Source organism: Onychostoma macrolepis, chromosome 06, assembly GCF_012432095.1.
Source record: "Onychostoma macrolepis isolate SWU-2019 chromosome 06, ASM1243209v1, whole genome shotgun sequence".
Taxonomy (NCBI): Eukaryota; Metazoa; Chordata; class Actinopteri; order Cypriniformes; family Cyprinidae; genus Onychostoma; species Onychostoma macrolepis.
Genome location: NC_081160.1, coordinates 29904530 through 29926708, shown reverse-complemented (window position 1 = coordinate 29926708; position 22179 = coordinate 29904530). Strand labels below are relative to the sequence as shown.

At 35.4% G+C, this 22179-nt stretch overlaps 3 protein-coding genes across 4 annotated transcripts in view; 2 read left to right on the top strand and 1 right to left on the bottom strand.

Annotated features, from left to right (window-relative positions):
• The window catches only part of gnai2b (guanine nucleotide binding protein (G protein), alpha inhibiting activity polypeptide 2b), a 50036-nt gene extending 42510 nt beyond the window's left edge, over positions 1 to 7526 (top strand). The window contains exons 5-9 of the mRNA XM_058777914.1: positions 1667 to 1795; positions 2522 to 2651; positions 5425 to 5578; positions 5824 to 6039; positions 6667 to 7526. Of these exons, the coding sequence (XP_058633897.1) occupies positions 1667 to 1795; positions 2522 to 2651; positions 5425 to 5578; positions 5824 to 6014 (604 nt within the window). The 3' untranslated portion in view covers positions 6015 to 6039; positions 6667 to 7526. The remainder of the gene's footprint in view (positions 1 to 1666; positions 1796 to 2521; positions 2652 to 5424; positions 5579 to 5823; positions 6040 to 6666) is intronic.
• An 896-nt stretch (positions 7527 to 8422) lies between these two features.
• inka1b (inka box actin regulator 1b) lies at positions 8423 to 13112 on the top strand. Of its 2 annotated transcripts, XM_058777916.1 has the most exons (3): positions 8423 to 8577; positions 8670 to 8727; positions 11232 to 13112. In XM_058777916.1, exons 2-3 carry the CDS (start codon positions 8725 to 8727, stop codon positions 12102 to 12104), a joined length of 876 nt encoding a protein of 291 aa, XP_058633899.1. In that variant the 5' UTR covers positions 8423 to 8577; positions 8670 to 8724; the 3' UTR covers positions 12105 to 13112. The 2 variants fall into 2 exon arrangements, with proteins under 2 accessions (XP_058633899.1, XP_058633898.1); XM_058777915.1 differs by lacking the exons at positions 8423 to 8577; positions 8670 to 8727 and adding an exon at positions 8804 to 9079.
• Positions 12707 to 22179, bottom strand: part of uba7 (ubiquitin-like modifier activating enzyme 7) — a 37333-nt gene continuing 27860 nt past the window's right edge. The window contains exons 23-25 of the mRNA XM_058777913.1: positions 16468 to 16569; positions 15404 to 15495; positions 12707 to 14206 (exon numbers count right to left, since the gene is read on the bottom strand). Of these exons, the coding sequence (XP_058633896.1) occupies positions 14074 to 14206; positions 15404 to 15495; positions 16468 to 16569 (327 nt within the window). The 3' untranslated portion in view covers positions 12707 to 14073. The remainder of the gene's footprint in view (positions 14207 to 15403; positions 15496 to 16467; positions 16570 to 22179) is intronic.

Here is a 22179-nt window from a genome sequence, read left to right as displayed (position 1 = left end):
TTTTTATGTTGTAAATCAGTTTGAACGGAACAGCTTGCAATGTAACACACACACACACACACACACACGTTTGTTTTTGTGAAAAGTGGGGACATCCCATAGGTGTAATGGTTTTTATACTGTACAAACTGTATGTGCTATTGCCCTACACCTAACCCTACCCCTTACAGGAAACATTCTGCTATTTCAGATTTTCAATACACTCCATTCTGTGTAATTTATAAGCGTTTTGAAAAGTGGGGACATGGGGTAATGTCCTGAAAAGTCACCTTCTCCTTGTAATATCTGTCATACCCTTGTCATTATACAAATTTATGTCCTCATTTGTCACAAAAACGCACACACACACACACACACACGCACACATGCACACAGTATATATGCCACAGGGAACAGAGGTGAAGATTAGAGCTGATCGGCTGTGAACAGGGGCACATTTCTACATGCCCTTTCTCGTGCTTTACAGACTCTTGCCATAAGCATGTGGTAATTGATTTATTTCCCTCTGTTATGTGAATATATTGAATTTATTAAAAACATATCTGGGTCATATTTTTAACCGATATAGATAAAATAGATTTTGTATATAATGTATTTTTTAATGAACTGGCTGAATACTTTGCAGTTGAAAAATATATATATTTTTTTTACCTTTTTTTTAAATTAAAAAAAAAAAAATTTTAATAGCAGTGACAATTCTTTAATTTTTTTTCTAGGTGTGAGATATAATGTGTATATATAAAATATAATTTTGTGTGTGTGTGAAGTATGGATCTTCTTGACAGGCTTTTGTAATATTCACCCATAAAGGAGAAAAGGGTTGCATCTTAACTGTTTAAATGGTCAGAAAACCCTTAGTTTTCACATTTCTAGGTGAAATTATTAGGACTATTGTGAAACTGAAATTGTATCTTCTATTGATCACATGTTGTGAAAGTATGACCTAATTCTTCATCCTGAATCATGATGTATGAAAGGTCAGTGTCAGTCGGGGTTGCCATAGTAATGCGCTCAGCGCTCGGGCCTGTAGCCTGTCCAAAAGCGCCGGCTCACTGAGCTAATATGACTGTTTATGGCTTCCAGTCAAAGTCTAATTCACACACGAGCAGCTGTTGTGTTGCTGAAACTGCTGAAGATTGGACTCAAATCAAACTTCACTTTGATCACTGTACTGTACACAGCAGGCAGATTTACTGTATGTATGAAATATGCAAATGACTGGCTGCATTAACTATAGTATATAAAATAGTTGCATACATATACATATACACACACACACACACAGTGGTTGCAGTATGTAATTGAAATGTAATGGCATTGGTTAAATAAATCTCAAGTGGTCTGTCATGTAAATATTCTCGATTCTAGAGGGGTTTGCTGACTAAAAAGTTGTAAACTCCTGTAGTAAGCAATACTGTAGTATTCAGTTGCAAGCAGTCCATTGTAAACACAGCTTACCACTAAAGCAGGTGTCGGATCTCAAAAGCGAGCGTAGATGCGAATGTGACACAGAAATGAAGGCAGATTTAATGCTGCTCTCAGCAGGTCACTGAGAATGAAGCTTTTTAAGACTGACTGCATATATTAATGATTAATTCACATGACACTTCTTCATTTGAGCTGTGATGTGAGTGACCTAATTGCATATATGTGTGTTTGTGTGTAGTTATCTGAATGATCTGGACAGGATAGGACGGGCAGACTACATCCCCACCCAGCAGGACGTCCTGAGGACCCGAGTGAAGACCACTGGAATCGTGGAGACTCATTTCACTTTTAAAGATCTGCACTTCAAGTGAGAAACATTTCATGCTGTGTGTCTAGAAGCAACACACTCATATCAAGTTTCCTAAAAATGTGTCATTACACTAGTTTCCCGACATGCAAGCTGCATGCAAGTAAAAAAATTAATATATTAAAATATTAAGTTGAATAAATTAAAATAAGTTTTTGTAGATTTTTATATATTACAAATATTTAATTATAAAAATGTCATTAGAGATAACGATAAAACGTAATAATTTAATTATTTTGCATGTGGTTTTCACGTTTGCAACTTTATGATCAAATAAAAAAACGATTAAAATAATGCAATTAATCCGTTTTTATAATACAAGCAAAATCCTTTAAATTGAATGTATTCAATGTCTTATCATGCCCTTCCACCAGTTAAATATTTCTTGGAATTCTGAACATGCAATGCCCCGTGATCTGCTTTCATTATGCTACTTGATGGAGCATTATTAATATTATATAGCATAAAAATCTGTTACAAAATAAGAGTTCTGAATGTGTCGAACAGGTTACTATAGAGCTAGCGAAGCTATATGGAAAGTGAAAGGGATTCGGGTAGAAAGCAGATTCTCATTATCTTCAGTTTGTCTTTGTTCTTCTGAGACCCTCATGAAATATTAATGGTCATGTGAAAAGTGACACTTTCACCTTCTGCTGCTGCATTTCAGTACCTTCAACATAAAATATTCTCCCTTTTCATGGCCACCTTATTCCCTCCTCTCTTCAGGATGTTTGATGTGGGAGGTCAGAGGTCAGAGAGGAAGAAATGGATCCATTGCTTTGAGGGAGTAACAGCCATCATCTTCTGTGTGGCTCTGAGCGCTTATGACCTGGTGCTGGCAGAAGATGAGGAGATGGTGAGTTTCAGATGCAGCCTTAAAACAATCCTTATCCTGGTAACCCTGAGTTATGAATTTGTAATTGTATGATTAGTTCTGCAAACCTTGTCCAAGAATTGTACATTTCCAAACTGTTTTTATTTTCTGATATATAATTTAAAATTATCATAAGATTGAGCAATACATTTAAATATATTAAAATTAAATAATCATACAATGGACAAAGCATTTCATTATTGTAAAGGTGAGAAATACATTTAAACAACAAAATTAAATCATATAAAATGATCATAAGATTGGGGAAGTGTTTAATTATTTTAATGTTGAGAAATACATTTAAACGAATTCAAATTATATAACATGGCATTATAAGATTGGGAAAATATTGCATTGTTTTAAGGTTGAGCAATACATTTAAACAAATGAAAAATGTTATGTAAAATTATACAATTGGGAAAGTATTTCTTTCTTTTAATGTTGAGCAATACATTAAAATATATAACATTATAAGATTGGTGAAATATTTAATTATTTTAAGGCTGAGCAAGGCAAGTTTATTTATATAGCACATTTCATACACAGTGGTAATTCAAAGTGGTTTACATAAAAGGAAGTGAAATAGTCATTAAAAAAATCACAACAATAAAAACAAGGAATTAAAAAAAATAAAAATTAAAACAAGGAAATGATATAAAAATTGATTTAAAATGAATTTAAAACAGTTAAGAATAGAAAATGATTATACATAAAATACAGTGCAGTCAGTTCCGGACGTAGCACAGTGTTCATTCAACAAATGCACAGCTAAACAGATGAGTTTTGAGTCTGGATTTAAATGTGGTTAATGTTTTAGCACATCTGATCTCTTCTGGAAGCTGGTTCCAACTGCGGACGGCATAATAGCTAAAAGCGGACTCCCCTTGTTTTGTGTGAACCCTTGGTATTTCTAACTGACTCGATCCTAATGATCTGAGTGGTCTGTTAGGTTTATATTCAGTGAGGTCCTAGGCCATTGAGTGATTTATAAACGAGTAAAAGTACTTTAAAATCAATCCTAAATGTAACTGGAAGCCAGTGTAAGGACCTGAGGACTGGTGTGATATGATCAGATTTTCTGGTTCTAGTCAGAATCCTGGCAGCAGCGTTCTGGATGAGCTGCAGCTGTCTAATGGTCGTCTTTGGAGACCATTACAATAGTCCACCCTGCTGGCGATAAAGGCATGAACAAGTTTCTCCAAGTCTTGACTGGAAACAAAACATCTAATTCTTGCAATGTTTTTGAGATGATAGTATGCTGATTTAGTTACTGCTTTGACATGACTACTAAAACTAAGGTCTGTCTCTAGAAACACCCAAAGATTTTTGACTTGGTTTTTAGTTGATTGACCCCTAGAGTCAAGGTATGCATTCACCCTGAGAACTTCACCTTTGTTTCCAAATGCAATGACTTCAGTTTTCTCCTTATGTAACTGAAGAATGTTCTGGCACATCCAACAGTTAATTTCATCAATGCATTGGCAGAGGGAGTCCGTGGGGCTGTAGTCATTTGGAGATAAGGCTAGGTGGATCTGGATGTCATCAGCATAGCTGTGATAGGCAATTTGGTTCTTTCTCATTATTTGACTTAGTGGGAGCATATACAGGCTAAACAAGAGCAGTGCGGTGAGCAGTAAGCTTAAACAATTTTAAATTATATAATAAGATTTTGGAAGCATTTCATTATTTTGATGTTGAGCAATACATTAAAATAAACTAATTTTATACGATTGGGAAAATATTTCATTTTAAGGTTTAGCAATACATTTAAACAAATTAAAAAATGTTATATAAAATTATATGATTGGGAAAGTATTTCTTTATTTTAATGTTGAGCAATCTATTAACATATGTAATATAACATTATAAGATTGCAGAAATATTTAATTATTTTAAGGTTGAGCAGTAAGCTTAAACAAATTAAAATTATATAAGATTTCGGAAGTATTTCATTATTTTGATGTTGAGAAATGCATTTAAATAAATTAAATTGATGTTAAATTATCATAAGATTGGGGAAGTAATTCATTATTTTAAGCTGCGCTTGTTTAGGGTTTTGGCCAAAATCACAGAAAAAAACAAAGTATATTTTATACTTTATTCATGTAGCATTTTAATGCAATCAATATTGACATTGATATAGTGATACTGACTGAATTAGTATTGAACAGTATTGAAATTAGTAACAATTTAACCTCTTAACTGTCACTCACATTTTTGAACATAGACATGAAAGTGAACTATCCAAACTTTAATTTTTTATAATTCATGAACGAAAACATTTTGCAACATGATTTTGATTTTCCATTTTCATGGTAATGCAATGTCTGATTTTAAAATGGTTTCAAAGGATGAATTTTGAGATTTTAAGTTTTCTCATGATTTCTAAAGTGTGATGTAGATTTTTCAGGTGCACTCTTGCACACTGATGACTAGTGGGCCCGCCAGTGACAGTTAACAGGTTTTTAAGTAAACAATTTTCTTAAAAGGAGTAAATAGCTACTTGAGCAAAATCTAATACGGAGTTCTTTTCTGAAAGAAATGATCCGTTTTAGTTTAGACTGGTGTCTTTTGTGTTACCAATAGTCACAACACTGACTAATGCATAACTAATACTAATAAAGATCCTTGTCAAACTAGTGTACACTAGACTTCTGCCTCTACAACAGAGCAAACGTAAGCTGACAGCGCCCCCTGCTGTTGAGTTACTGTGCAGCATCTTCAGTTTCTCAATCGTCACGCTCCTCTTTTTCAGAACCGCATGCATGAAAGCATGAAGCTGTTCGACTCCATCTGTAACAACAAGTGGTTCACCGAGACCTCCATCATCCTCTTCCTCAACAAGAAGGATCTGTTTGAGGAGAAGATCACACGCAGCCCTCTCACCATCTGCTTCCCGGAGTACTCAGGTCTTTAACTTCACCACTTCTTATTCAAAATCATATTATCCCACAGATGTGGCAATGAGGCTTCAGTTGAACCCAGAACATTCATTTGACTTCTTTTGTCATGTGTAGTGCAACAAAAACATAACGATAACTATGAAGTTATTTTGCTGAAAACTTTTTTTTTTTTTTTTTAAAGGTTTAAGTAAATAAAACTGCATGTTCAAATCTGTTGATGTTCAAATATTTTCTGTGTGGTTGTTATACAGGAGCCAATAAATATGACGAGGCTGCTAGTTACATCCAGACCAAGTTTGAGGACCTTAACAAGAAAAAAGACACAAAGGAAATTTACACCCACTTTACCTGTGCGACTGACACTAAGAACGTGCAGTTTGTGTTCGACGCCGTCACTGACGTCATCATCAAAAACAACCTGAAGGACTGCGGCCTTTTTTAATGAAGGTGGCCAAGAGAATGAAGAGGTTAATACACCCACATGCACGAAAAACACCTCCTGTGTTCAGATACACTTTCATATGCATGAGCACATTTGCTTGAAAATAGCATTTTTAACAAGATTTCCCAAGGCTGCATTTATTTGATCAAAAACACAATAAAAACAGAAATATTGTAAAATTCTATTACAATTTAATGAACTGTTTTTGATTGTAATATATTGTAATTAATTGCTGTGATCAAAGCTGAATTTTCAGCATCACTACACTAATATGCGGTTTTGTTGCTCAAAAAACATTTTTATTTTTATTAATGTTGAAAACAGTTGTTGCTTCACATATTTGTGGAAACTAATGCATTTTGTTTTTCAGGATTCTAAACATTTAATTTATATACAATCACATAAATGTCTTTTATTGTCGCTTTTGATCAATTTAATGCATCCATGCTTAATCAGTGCTAAAACTTGCTGACCCTAACCTTTTTAAACTGATAATTAGACGATGAATTGCTTACTTTAATGTATTTTAAAGATGGCACATGCATGCATGACAAACAAATAATTTAACGTATAGTACGTTTGTTTGGTTTGAAATGATATAATGTGACAACCTGTTAGTAACCACCTTAATTTGTTGTGATTTATTCCTCAGGAAGGTGTAAACTGTTTGATGGAGCTGGTTCTACACGACATGCTAGACTGCCTTCAACTACCTATAAGAATCGTAATGTTTTTTTTATGTGACAACCAGAAAAAGACTTGTGAACAAGGAAAAGAGAAACTTCACTGAATTCCAATAATCACTGAATTCCAGCACACCATCCTTCTTTCCTGAACCTGATTTTAAATTGGTTCTCAATGTGTAAATATTTAATTTTGCAGTTATTTTCTGCTAGAAAACAGGTGGAGAGTCAGGATTATATTCTGATATTTGTTTCTATTGAGCTTTGGTTTTGTTTCTGACAGGATACCAATGGGGTGGGTGAGGACTTCTTTTATGGATGTGCTAATTTTGTTAAACTCGATAGCAAAATGCTTCTTTTGTAAAGTTAACGTGAGCACAGAAAGAAAACGAGACATCTCTTTTGCAACACCACGCTGCATCCCAGGCTCCAACTGTATATTGTTGCATGACGGATAACATGAAATTGCTCGCTCGCTCCAATCCACGGCGTGACATTCCCTCACGTGTGTCTCTCTCTCTCTCTCTCTCTCTCTCTCTACTAGCTTGACTTTGACACCGTCCAGAATTAACTCACGTGTAAAATATTTATATCCGCCCTCACATTTCTCCTTCCTGTTGCTGTACCATCCCTTCTTTTGCGCGATGTCTGTGCCTTGTTTTCACTGTCTGTAGATCATAGGGCTGTTTTTATTCACGCTATTAAATGAGAAGTGTAAAGTGTTGAGCACATTTAAAGAGCTAAATAAAACTTAGACCACAGTCTTTGGGTTAATATCTAAGTACCATAAAAGATTTCATTGGAAATAAAAGTTGATATGTAAGATAGACTTGTGCTCCTTGTGTTTTTTTTATTGTATGTCTCTTGATGCAGCAAATTTGTTTTTGCTGATGCTGGTAACCCTGTTTATCGTTGTATGACCCTTACAAAGACCTGAGAAGAGATGATGCCAACCCCTCAGAAACATACAAAACTATCAAAATTTGGTCGCAACATATAATCATTGCTGTTAATAGTGTTCACCAGCTGTTTGAATACATGACATTAACTGCTTAATTTTTACCATACATTTCTGCCATATGGACATCAACTTGAGATAGTCACCACTGATAAGCTATTATTAAATATAATGTAGAAACTAAAATTTTCTGTAAAGCTGCTTTGCAACGATTTTCATCGTGAAAAGCACTATACAAATAAACTTGAATTTATTATTATTTTTTTTTAAATTTATGCCATTTTAAATTATATTTATACGTTTCTGCATTATCATTTCACGACCACATGATGGCGCTAGAAAAACATTGTGTAAATAATGGTCAAAGTGAAAATGACTGACAATCCCGCTGACAAAACTATTTCCTAAGATCTTTACATTACGTACAAAACTATAAAGTAAAGAATTAAAAAAACAAACAAACCCGAACTACCATTTAAATTTGAGAAAAAAGTTCCTGTTTTAGACCAAAATATTTCTTGTACATATTATCAAGATAATTAATAAAATAGGCTACAATTACACTGGCAATATTTCCTATTTCATAACTTTTTAATTTATGTTTTGTAATAAATAAACATTATCATTATCAAATCAATGCGCTGAATCAATCAGTTCATTACACAGCAGTTCAGTTCTCTCAGGTGTGAAGCGCTTGCTCTTCGCTCACTTTTCACTTCTCGCTCTTTGATTGGCTGGCAGGCGGACGCGTGTCGCTGATTGGTTGAGATTGTCCTGATAGGAAACTGACGGCGCAGTCAAAAGCGCTCAGCGCTCAGTCCAAACACGCATTGACTGATGGTACAAGAGGAAGACGCGTCAGGAGTTTTTGTGTTGTTCTGGACAGCTTTATAACTCTTGGATATTTTTTTGTGTATAGTTGGTAAGTGCTTCAAACTCTCTTAGGTTGCATATACGCACAGCTGTGCATTATTTAAATACGATATTTATGCCACATCTGTCTTTATTTTTCAGGGGAAACGGGAAACTGTTCCAAGGTGGACTATAACTAAAACAAACAAAAAAAAACATGGTAAGTGTTTTACTTTGCTTGCTTTGTTCTTGTTCATCTGGAGACGATATTGTTATTGTTGTCTAAAAAGATAATATTTCTAACAAGGGTTGCATCTTTAGCCTACTTAATGCAATTTAACGAAGAACAGTCATATTGAATAAACAGAAGTAATGAAATTATTACGTATTAGTTATTCGAGTTTTTTCTTTTATAAACCGTATATTTGGGCTGGCAAAAAGTCGTCCGCATGTTGTTTTGAGTTATGTACTAATAACAGATTCAAATAGTCTCTGAGAGGACAGTTTGCAGCAACCTTTGGTTAACACGGTACATGTTTTGCATAGTGTGGTTTTGGGACCAAAACTGTAAGGTGTGTGTGTTTTTTGTTCTTCCACTAAAATGTCAGTTTAGAGTCTCAAAAGCTGTATGTGGCATCTTGAGTTAATTTGTTCATATGCTGCATTAATGCTTCTGTAGCTTTAACTCAAATATTAATGTGACACATGCACTGATGCCTTTTGTGCCTCCCTCAGGATTATAAACTATCTTGAACTGTAATTGTGAAGTGAAATGTAAGTTTTCAGCAGTGATGGAGGTTAACCACCACCCAGCTCTATGCATTTTTCATGGCCTCTGGCAACCGCTGGCTTTTCAAACACACACACTTGCAGCTTAGAGCCAAATGGCTAAGTTCTCACAGCTGTGATAACATCATGGAGTGGTCACTGGTCCTATAGCTCTGCCTCAACCCGTCTATACACATTCATGGGTGTCTTTTCTGCTTTTCAGAAGCATTCCCAAACAATTCCAAATGCTTTACTTTCACTTCCAGCTCTGCTGTAGCCGTTAAGTAAATCACCTGAGAGTAGGGGATGTTATTGCTGGAAAACGGGGACTTTCTGGTTGTTAAGAGGTGTGGACCTTAGAAAGATTGAATCTACTTTGATAACTCCAAGCCTGGTCAGGAGGAATTTTGTTGTTTTTGTTAGAATTAAGGAGGGTGCAAGATATTCTGGAGAATACTACTACTACTACTACTACTACTACTACTACTACTACTACTACTAATACTAATAATGTAAAAAAAAAAAAACCACTGGAAACAAGATTTTACTTGAAAGAAATGTTAACTGAAAAACATTTTCATATAGTTTAACTTGATGTGCTAAAATAACTAAAGCAAAAACTTAAATAAAAATAAATACAAGTTTAATAGACACTTAATAAAAAGAGAAATTATGACCCAAAATAACTTTATTAAAATTGAAAACCGAAAACCCCCAAATATGTAAAACTATTACAAATGTATAATAGCATCTCAATGATACTAAAATGGTATTTAGCTATATTTCTTCACATTATTTTTTTTAATGCATTTATTTTATTTCTCTAAGTGTTTTTAAATTATAGCAATGGCACTACTGGTCTGTTGAATATCTAGTACTTTATAGTTGGGCATTACGTCAGCATTGCATAAGTGCATTACTGTAAAGGTGTGTTTTTTAAATTTATGTATTATTATATATATATGTATGTATTAAACCCTCCCAAATAGACTAATGTACACAATTAGTCTGATTGCCGTTCATTCGCTGTGAACTATAGCCAACACAGTGCAGCATTGTCCCAAAAAATGACATCATATCCTTTTTGACCACAACAATCCGTGCATTAATCATGAACTTGAGGTGGGAGAAGTGTGGCCTCTTTCTTCCAGAAGCGGTGCAGGAAGGGACTCCTCTTGTTTCCCGTTCCCACAATCGGTGCGGATGTATCTGCACGCATCATGCTCTGACTCTTCTCCCCTGAGACTCTGCCAAATGGATTGTGTGTTTGTTTCTCTCCCACTCATGTTGTTGATTAATGCTGCTGGATTAAACTGTGGAAAACTCTGGAGCGCTTTCATCTGAGGGGAAAATCAGTCCTCTTTATGGTCTGTTTGATTGGCCTGGTCCATGGACTGTTTTCCAAGGCGATTATAGTTCCTGGACACATCAGTCTAGCAATGGATTCAGTTTTTTTTAGAACATTTGAGGAACAGGCTCGTCTTGTCCTTATGAAAATGTACTGTGATACAACAGTATAGTGCAGGTTTATTATTGGTAACTCAAACCATAAAAAACGTTCTCATTATGTGAAAATCCTAAATTTCATTTAAACCTAAAAATGACAACACACAAACTTAAACTAAAATGAAAACAAAATATAAACATTATCTAATTTGAAAAATTGACAAATGTAAATGGAGAATCTAATATAAAATACTGACAAAACACAACAGAATAACAAACTTTAACTACAATAAAAAATATAATTCAAAATATTAGGAAAAACGCAGAGCAAAATTACTAAAAATAAATAAAACTAACTTCAATAGTCAAAATGCCAAAAAAATTAACTAATTTAAATACGTTAATGTAATTCAAAATATTAATAAATGCTACTAGTTGGGTGATGCTTTTAAAAAAAAAAAAAAAGTGTAGTCATTACACTAACTCTTTACATTTTTTTTCTTCCTCTAGCTGTGCGTCCGTAGTTCAGGCGACTGTTTCCGGGACCAGATGCGCTACATGATGAGGTCTCTGCAGGATCTGAAGCAGATACGAGAACCCGCCGACCAATCAAAGTGCTCGTACGCGACTCGAGCCTGTCAAAAAAGGGCGCAACAGCGGGAGCAGCTCAGTCGCCTGCGGATCTCTGACGTCAGCGACGCCAGCACCTACGACTCCGCCTGCTGCCTGGCCAGTCCGCTGGAGGAAGAGGAGGATGAGGAAGCCAGGGTTGACCGTCTACCTCAAGGCTCCCCGTGCAGCGTGAAAAGCCTGGACTTTGATTCAGGATACTCTGAAGCATCGTGGCAGGACGAGGGTGTGGTGTTGAGGCGTACGAGGAATGTACGCGTTTCATCGTCCGCATGTGTCCGTACCAACCGAATCCGACCTAAATCCACATCAGACGCATGCCTGGAGCGCTGGACGTCGTTTGAGGCCAGCGACCCAACGGACTGGACCACGTCTTTGTTAACCAGAGGGCGTAACAGGCAACCGTTGGTTCTCGGGGACAACAGCTTTGCAGATCTTATTAAGAACTGGATGGATCTTCCAGAGTGCCCAGATTCTGCAGAACTCAAGCCGAACGCCAGCCGCAAAATAGCCAAGGACTTTCTGGTCAACATGCGGCGGAAACTAGCGGGCGTGTCAAAGGGAGTTGAGGAGAGAAAGGCTTGCACTAAACGCATGTCTTGTCCCGTGGGATTTCAAGCCCCCAAACCCTTCTTTCACCAGTCCCACACAAGTTTGCACCAATTGGGACCAGACTTTTACCAGTTCAGCGCTGTCATGAAGACGGGGAGTCGACAGCCTATCATATGCAATGACATCATTGGATACATCTGATGGGTTTATGAAAATGGACTGGAGTTTACTTTGAAAATGTCTAATATTGTTCTATGTATTAATAAATATTGTAATAAATGCTTTTTATATAAAAATCTCTTGTTGCATTTTTGTAGGAGTCAAGTATGTTCAAAAACATTTGTTGACCTGAAGATTTCACAATGTGAATATGGCATAAAAGCTTTAAAAAGCAGAGTTGCGCCTTAAATGTATAGTTTAAAGCAAAAATCTCGAGGCTTGTTGCTTTTATAAATCCGCTGCAATTGAAATGAAAACCGTCAATTTTTTTTTTTTTCAATGCATTTATTAAAGAATCCGAATAAACAAGTCTTACAGTTCATAATCTCCCATTATTTTTAATGCTGGTCAACATTCAATTTGTTTGGCTCTCTTAAGTTTGACCAACTCCTGTGATCAAATCATTAGAACTTTTCTATTTCATGTCTATAAATATTTGTCTCTTAAAGAGTTGTGCGATAGTTTAAACCTACCACCAAACAGCTCATATACTGGGCAAATATTATACTTCATTTCTAAAAGTCAGTAATGAAGTGACTAATGGAATGCACTTGGCAAAATAAGACTTCGCTGACAGAATGATATGAGATGTTGACAGTACTTTTATTTTCAATATTAAGAATTTTACTTTAGAATTTGAAGGCTTGTGACCAGAATACATTAGAAAGAAAAAGACCCAGCTGTCAAGTCTTTTGTGAATGAGACCCACTGCTGTAATGTGATTAGGACTGAACGCACACAAATGTGTCTAAAGGTGATTAAATTAATTAACTGAAGCAGATGTAGCTCATTTGGGTCTCTGGCTCTGCTCTGGAAGTGTTTACATTCATGCTAATCGTGAGGTGAGGGGTGGGTGGTCATGACTGCATAACAAAGGGATGAGGGCAGGAATTAACAAACCACAGGGGTCATATTGATACAGGACACATCGTCATGTTTAAAAGAATTAACAGAAAGAGATTTCACTTACAGACAGTAAAATAAGAGATTCTTCACACACAAAAAAAACTTTCCAGTTGAAGTTTTACACTGCAAAATATTCTGATCTTAATCAGTAGTTGTCTTGTTTTCTAGTTTGCCAGATACGTTTACTTGAGACTTTTTCAGTATTGTTAACACTTTACAATAAGGTTTCATATGTTAACGTAACTTCGTTAACATGAACGAACTAAAATGAACAATACTTCTATAGCATTTATTAATTTCAATATTTACTAATACATTTTTTTAAATCAAAAGTTGTATGTGTTAACATTAATGCATTGTGAACTGAACTGCAGCTGTATTTTGATTAACATTTAAAAAGACTAATAAATGTAAAAGTTTCCTTTTTTTTCATAAAAAAGTTTTAAATAAAACAGATTACTGGGGCATGGCTTACAAGAAAATACAATTTCAGTTTTTAATGTTTAATTCGCAATTACTTGCTGTTTCTTTGTAATTATATGTGAAATTTACTAGCAATTTCTGACAGATTTTTTTCCCAGTGTAGTTAATACATTAATGTAAACAAAAGAGACCTTTTTGTAAAGTGTAACCAGAATGTATATAAAAGTTTATTTTGTTTTATAGGCAATATTTTTTTTATTTGTTTTAAGAATCAACTTATTAAATCTACCATGTTTATTCTTTTTTGCAGTGTACAAATTCACATGATTTTATGACTGTTTGGCATATAAATCTATACTGTAAAAAAAAAAAAAAAAAAAATTTTAAGGCAACCAGCTTCAGCAGATTTTTGAGTTTGCTCAACTTATTTTTGTGGGAGATTCTCAAATTTTTGTTGTATAAAACTCAAAAATCTGCTGAAGCTGGTTGCCTTAAAATTTTAAGTTGGCTCAACTTTTTTTTTTTTTACAGTGTAGAATCAATGATAATAGAGACTGGTTAATAGTTGACATTTTATTAAGGTTATAATTCGTTCGTTAACGTAAGGCTCTGGTGTCCAGCATCAACTGAGCAGGTATCTGATGGGCGGGACGGTCTGGCAGTCCTCATCCTCTGCAAACGAGGGAACGATCTCCAACATCTGCTGGTGATATGGAATCTCACACTTGGTTGCGGTGCGTACCAAATCAGTTATGCTGCATAAACAATAAGTTCATCAATGAGTAAAAATACCACTGCTCTTTTTAGACTAAATCAAAGAAGAACCAAAGCTTTATAACCAGCATTATCTTCAGTGCACTTCTTCACATAACATACTGTTACATAAGAATAGTTGCTGTGAATAAATGTAGAAAGTGATTATTTATGTAAGGGTGTGGTATGGACTCGCTCATAATTATAGAGGAACAGGAAGGTCACTGTTATGCCTAAGTAACATCGGCTATGTTGCATGAAGTACTTGCTTACTGCACAGTAACTATAGTGCATACTATTTAGAAAAAAAGTACATTTGAAATATATACAAATGCAACTTTACATTCAATGTTTAATTTAGCAAGTGCTGTGCAATTATTAAGGAAATAAAGTTATTTTGCATTTTATTTAATTTTGTGTGTGAAAATATCTTTCAGCAGTCTAATCAAATAATGAGTTAAAAAGGTGTTAAAATATTAGTTTATATTCTGCTTCATTTGTCCACATTGTGTATATTTACACAATGTACATGACGTATATTTAGTGCAGAACATTTGCATACTGTGCACAATATACACTGCCAGTCAAAAGTTTGAAAATAGTTCAGATTATGTTTTTTGAAAAAAGTGACTTGTGCTCACCAAGGCTGCATTTATTTGATCAAAATACAATAAAAACATTTACATATTATTACAAGTATAACTTTTATGTTGTACCAAACCTTGGACTGTTTTCACATGCTTCTGCATCATGCCAAAGGTTTCACAGAAACGTATATGAAGAAATGGCAGGAAGGAGCAGCACTTGACATGGGGTAATACATTTCTTTTTTCCCCCCTCTCTCTTAATTTGTCCTCTGAGACCAATTTTAGTTGCAACAGGAAGAACCCGTGAATAACCTTGAGATCTCTCGGCAGACTGATGTTAGATGCACACATGCATGCAGAGGGGAGTGAGGGGTTAATGAAGGCGCGTGGCTTCAAATGACTGTTATGCTGGAAAGTCTTAGGAAAATCCCCATTATCCCAAAATAAACACTAGGGGACAAAAGTCTTGAAATCTCTCAGTCTAGACAGATCTAATGACATATTGCTCTAGAATTCAGGTTAATATTATGCAGGTAAACATTGAACAGCATACACAAGATTAATGCAGTGTGGAATATTCCCTTAAAAACAGCTGTACGTCGGCATACACACCTTAGCTTCAGGCGATCAGTATGATCCGAGAGATCACTGTACAGTATAGCAGCACCATTATACAAGCCAGTGATGCTCAACTTATGGTTTTCCTGAAATGAGAAAGTAGTATTAATTCAACTAATTCAATAGACATTCTGTGCGTATGTCACTTGATGTGTGTGATGTTTTTTTAGTTAAACTCTGATTAAGATTTAACTAAAAAAAATCAGACTTTTTTTTAGTTAACCAATTTCCTACATGCACTGCTCTTCAAAAGTTTGGGATCAGTAACATTTTTTTATTTTATTTAGGAAATCATTACTTTTATTCAGCAAGGATGCATTAAATTTGGCCAATAAAAGAATCTTGGTTTGCACAAAAGTACTAAAACATGTTAAACAAATGTTTTACTTGAGCAGCAAATCAGCATATTAGAATGATTTCTGAAGGATCATGTGATACTGAAGACTGGAGTAATGATGCTGAAAATTCAGCTTTGCATCACAGGAATAAATTACTTTTTAAAATATATTCAAATAGAAAACAGCTATTTTAAATTGTAATAATATTTCACAATATTACTGTTTTAACTGTATTTTTAAGCCAAAATGTAAGAAAGTTGTGCACATCCCAAAAACCCAAATAGGGCTCAGGTGCAAGACCAAATTCTTTTCAAACTATAGCAAAGGAACAAACATAATGTCCGCACACTGAATTGACTGGTCCATAAAATATATATATTATTCAAGTCAGGCCTGACGAAGACCCTATGGTTGAAACGTTGCAATAAAATATATTTTTTTATGGAGCAGTCAATTCAGTGTGGACATTACGTTTGTTTCTTTAATTGTATTTTTAATCAGATAAATGCAGCCTTGTTGAGCATAAAAAGACTTTCAAAACCATTAAAAAATCTTACCGACCCCAAACTTTTAAATGCTGGAGCATGTATTTATGTAGCACAAAATCAGTTCTAGTTCCAAAGAAAAGACAAAGAAGATAAAAAAAAACTGGTGTGAGACTGAGTGTGAATGGTATCTGATGTCTTTTAAGTGTCTGATGTTGACAGCGTGTGCCTTAACCTTAATGTGTTTCAGCAGTTCCTCCAAGGTCATTTCCTTTTGACCCTCACGCCGGCCCTGCACCAGGAAGTCGTCCCAGAGAGAGTACCGCCGCTCCGCGACCTGTCGACAGACACGACACACCGGCTCTAAAACACATGCTTAACAAACATTAACACACATCTGGACTCTCAGTCGAGGGTACAGGCTAGTTCTCCCATGCATACTACCTCTAGTTCACTAAGCTGAACGAGTCTGCATGAACTACATGGATGTGGCATTAACAGCTGATATAGATCTTGTTAACCCTGCTGACACATTTGCAGCTCATGTCTTGGACGTCAAACACAGTTCAGGTCAGAGGTCATATATCACCAGAGACAGGATAAACAGAAAACAATGAATGTGAAAAGAAAAAAAAAATATATATATATTTATTATAATATTTTGTCTGATTTCATTATAAATTTGACACTAAAATATAAGGTTTGCAAGCAGATTTGGTCTTTCCTCACTCTAGGATCTTGACAAAAAAATGTTGCATCTCACATGAACCGACTTGCTTAAAAGGACTTTACTAATACTATTCCTGAGGCACATTGCAGTTCCTACATTACAGTAAATTTCATGTCCATTTGCACAAGTTTGAATTATTCTGTGCATCAAAAAATTGGTGTAGAAACAATTTTCACTTAGAAATTGCTAGTAAATTTCACAAATCATTACAAAGAAACAGCAAGTCACAGACTGAATTGAACATGACATTTTGAAGAGACGCTCAAATAGTATTTGCTAGTAAAACATACTCCAATAACCTTAGTTTTATTTACTACTTAAAAAAACAAGTGTACAGTGTATACGGGTAAAAATTAATAGAGAACATACTACAAACATCTCATTTACAATCTTTGGTCTGCAGCTTATAAATTATGAATGATAAATTCAAAGACTTTTTTCATCTGTCCAAAACGTTTGCCTGAGGTGCCAAAAATGAAAACGTAAAAACATTTTATGACAGCTATGGAAAGAGGAAGTTTAGTCCTGCTCAATAAAACAGATCCATGTCTTGACTTGATCTTGCTGACAACATTTCAAACATACTGCATGTAAAAGTATGCATAAACCTTCAGCTAAAAATACACTGCTTTCATGTGATCAAGTACAGCACTAAATACAGATCCCAAAGCAAGGCCTCAAATTCCTCCAGGAGCAAAGGATCTTTGATAACTTTTATGGCTCTGTAATCCTACTGTATGAGCAAGTGAGTCTTTTATTTTGTCCTAAAATGAAAAATAATTTAGAATCGATTACATCTCCAGAGCTACCAATGAGCAATAAAATTGTCCTCTGGGTTAGTTCATTTTACCACCAACCTGAGACACGACACCTGTCTGCTGTAGACATGCTAATCTGTTATTTCACCTCTGCTGGACCTCGTACCTGTGTGTGAAATACGTGGATTTCATTTGTTTAAGGAAGCTGTTCTTCCTGGGCTCATAATAATAATAAACTAATACTGTAACATAAAAGTACCATGGAAATACCATGTTTCTGGACATGCACCATGGTGATACCATAACATTCTCTGAAGTAATTAGGACTATCATGCACATATCAAATGAAAATGGTAATTACAGAGTGCCCAGATGATCGGCACATACACTATAAATGCTCACCAATGCTGCATTTGATCAAAAATACAGTAGAACAGTAATATTGAGTTAATTAATTTAATTAATTAATAATTAAGTTTTTTTAACGAAAGTAAGTTCAAAAGAACAGAATGTATTTGAAAGTATTAATTTCTTTAAAAAAAACATTACTGACCTCAAACTTTTGAATGGTAGTGTAAATCAAAGTTATCTAACCCAGAAATATTTGCAGCATTGAATATAATGGTATAATTCAAGTCTTCAGAAATCTTGCCAGGGCAGATATCACTGTCCAAATGTGGTAGGGGTCAAGTTCCCTACTCAGTCCTGTAAACAGCAAGACTAGCACATGTTTTCAACCACAGTAATTTGAAAACCAATCAATTTGTCATGCTGTGCCGACACCAACCACATTGCAGTGCATTCACCAGATATATCTACTCCACCCAATCTGCGGCCATAATTTTTAGAAGTTAGACTTTCCCTCACTCTGCTTGTGCGCTGATATCTGCGATATTCCTGCATGACATCTGTCATCTTTGACTACTTCTATGGTTAATATCAAGGTTGAAATGAATAAAGACACCATATACATTATATGTGATAAAAGCAATGCAATCATTTCAGGAATGAATGAAACCTCAATGCATGCTAAGGCTTCTTAACTAAGAAAGCAGGGGTCAATCTAACCACAATTGAAAGGGTATATTGGGGAGTAGGAGGGTTAAAAATAAGCATAGTAATGTTTCCCGTTAGTCTTTGGGAAAGATGTAAATCCTATTTGAAGACATCTAAGCCTGTAGAAAGCCTCCTCAGATCCAGGTGTTTCTGCAATAAACCTTCATAATCCCATCACTTGATTGTATCTGTGTTGCGGAGCCACGCGTCTTAATGCTTGACTTATCTACACTACAATTCAAAAGTCTGAGGTCAAAACACCACTGATAAACACATTATGGGCACCAGAGATTGGGACTTGGCAGGGATCTTTTTATTGTTTTTTTCTATATTAATGTTGAAAAAATATTATGCATAGTCTATGGTGTAAATGATTTTGTCTGCAAAATGCTCTATCCATTTGCATTAATGATCAGTGGAAAAATGTGTTTGGGGTCAGTAAGAATGTTTTTTTTAAAAGAAATTAATAATTTTATTCAGCAGTGACACACTGATCAAAAGTGATAGTAAAGACATTAATAAAGTTAATTTCTATTTCAAATAAATGCTTTTTTTTTTAGCTTACTGTTCATCAAAGTATTTTTTAAAAATGTGATGGTTTCCACAAAAATATAAAGCAGCACAACTATTTTCAGCATTGATTATAATCAGAAATGTTTCTTTAGCAGCAAATCATATTTGTGAAGGATCAAGTGATGCTGAAGACTAGAGTAATGATGCTGAAAATTTAGCTTTGCATCACATGAATAAATTACATTTTAACATATTCAAATTTAAATTGCAATAATATTTCACAATATTACTTATTGTACTGCATGTTTGATCAAATAAATGCAGCTTTTGTGAGCAGAAGAGACTTCTTTCAAAAACATAAAAAAATCTTACTGACCTCAAAAATAGTGTTCAGTATGTGATCTAAATAGTAGAATCTAAATTTTACACTTTGTGACAAACAAATGTTAAATATTCAAGAAGTAGTCATTCAGCACATGCTTTTAACATATACAACATTATCTTTCTTGTGTTCAAACAAGGGGCATTGCCTGAATGTCTCGGCCACTTGTTTTAAATACAATGAAAGAGAATGAAGGCTCCAAAATGTCAAACTCTAAAATCACAAATAAAGTTTTAAATGGAGAGACAAACAAAATACCAAGAGAGAATTGTTGAATCTTGGTTCTTCATATCATCTCCACTTGTTTGCTCACTGGGGGTTTTAAAGGGGTCATATGATGCGATTTCAAGTTTTCCTTTCTCTTTGGAGTGTTACAAGCTGTTCATGCATAGATAAGATCGATAAGTTGCAAAGACTAAAGTCTCAAAACCAAAGAGATATTCTTTATAAAAGTTAAGACTCTGCCACGCCCTCCTAAAATAGCTCATTCAAACACACCCCCACATGTCTACGTCACGATGTGGGAAGATTTGCATAACACTGCCTAAACGTACACGCAATGAAAGAAGGTGTAACTTTTATTCTCACTGTAGTATTGTTGTTGCCTATGCCATGTCGTTGTGAAAGCGAAAGTACTTTGTTTGGCCTTCCAAATGAAGTACACAACTAGAAATCAGTGGTTAAGTTATATTTACAACACTGTTCCAGAACAGTACAACGCAAATATTCGAGTGTGTGCAGCGCATTTTACGGAGGCCTGTTTCCTAATCCTGGGAGAGAGTAGCCTACAATGTGAACAGCAATTCCAACGTCGCAAGGACAGTCTGGTGCTTCTGACTCACAGCCTGTAAGTACGTTTCGATATTTAAAGAATTTGCTACTGACTATTCAAACGCGAGTTTTGAGCTGTGTAGAGTAGTACTTGTTTGGCATTTCTACGATCACAAATGCAGACATGGTGTTATGTTTACGCGGCACGGAGCAACACGTGATCGCTTCTCAGAAAAAATCGGCGTGTTTCAGAAAGGCGGAGCCTAGAGCAGCAACAATAATGTACAGTATGTGGAAAATAATGTGTTTTTTGAACCTCAAACCACGTAAACACATTGCATTACACCAAATACACAAAATAATGTTCTTTTTAGCAACATCATATGACCCCTTTAAGGCGTTGCTCTATGTAAAATGGCTTTAAAACAATATCATTAATAAATTCCAACGGTTCCTCTTAGTTTTTATTTTTGAAATGCAGAATATCTTTCACAGAGTGCTGTTCTGTTGCTATAGTCCATGGAGGATGAAACTATGAAATTCTGGGCCAAACGTGAGGTCATCACTCTCAGAATGGAGCTCTGCCAACATTCTCATCTGTTCTTCATAAACTCTATCACAGGCTGCATTGTAAACTGGGCTTTTTCCCCACTCAACATATGTCTCTGCAGTGCTCATGCCATAGAGAAGAATTTGAAGGAACACACAACTGTTCAACAACATGTTTTGAGGATTGCATTATGAATGCATTTACCAACTAGAAAATATGAGTGACTCCAGCACGTGTGAAATGTTAAAGGGAGTACATACAAAAGACCTTGTATCTAGCGGTGGACAAACGACTAAGGGTTGAGTAGAGGCTTGATAGCAATTGTTGAGCGACTGCTTGATGTGACCTGCAACACAATGGTTGATTCTCAGAGACAGGAAACTTGACGCAAAGGGTGCAGCATGATAAGTCGCCCCTTCCTGCATGTGGAATAAAAATGGAATGGCTCACGTCCTCTAAGGTTCGGGGTAGAAAGAATCATCGCCAAAACTATAACAATGGACTCCTTCTCATAACCTATACAGCTGAAACTGTTTTTAGAGTTCTTTTAAATCCCTAGACACTTGTTAGGGAACCTTTTGAATCAGTTATATTGTGGTATCAAATATTTCAGATAAACCTGCCTTTAAATAGCACATTAAAACATGCCGTAAAAATGAACTAACTGGCCGCCTTTCAAGTCAGTCGACAGGTCCTTACTTTCTAAGTGGACAGTTCTTGGCCAGAATGAGATGAAAAATTAAACTTCATCATGATAGTCTGGCTGTGCAAAACTTGTATCTGTTCATTTTTGAGTAGATAAGCGTACAATCATCTTTCCAAGTGTGCTAATGGTAATCCGTGGGATGTTTGGGAAATTACAACTCGTTTTATGATGGTCTTTGAAAGTCCAAACTTCAGTGTGTTGAATCACCCACAAAAGTCCAGTGTGTAAGCTGAAAGGCATAACTGAGGAAACACATGGCCTCGAACAAACAGATGAACATGAACAATCCATTTCCTCTGGAGCTGTTTAACTCTGTTGCTACAGTATTAAAGCGATCAGCTGATTTGTCCATGCCACTTCTTTAACGTCATGCAAAAGGGGATTCTAGCCATGAAATGAGTCCTTTGACGTAACTGGTATCTCCAAAAGTCAATATGTGGCCTGAGGGGCAAAATATGGCAGCCAGCTGATACACAATGCT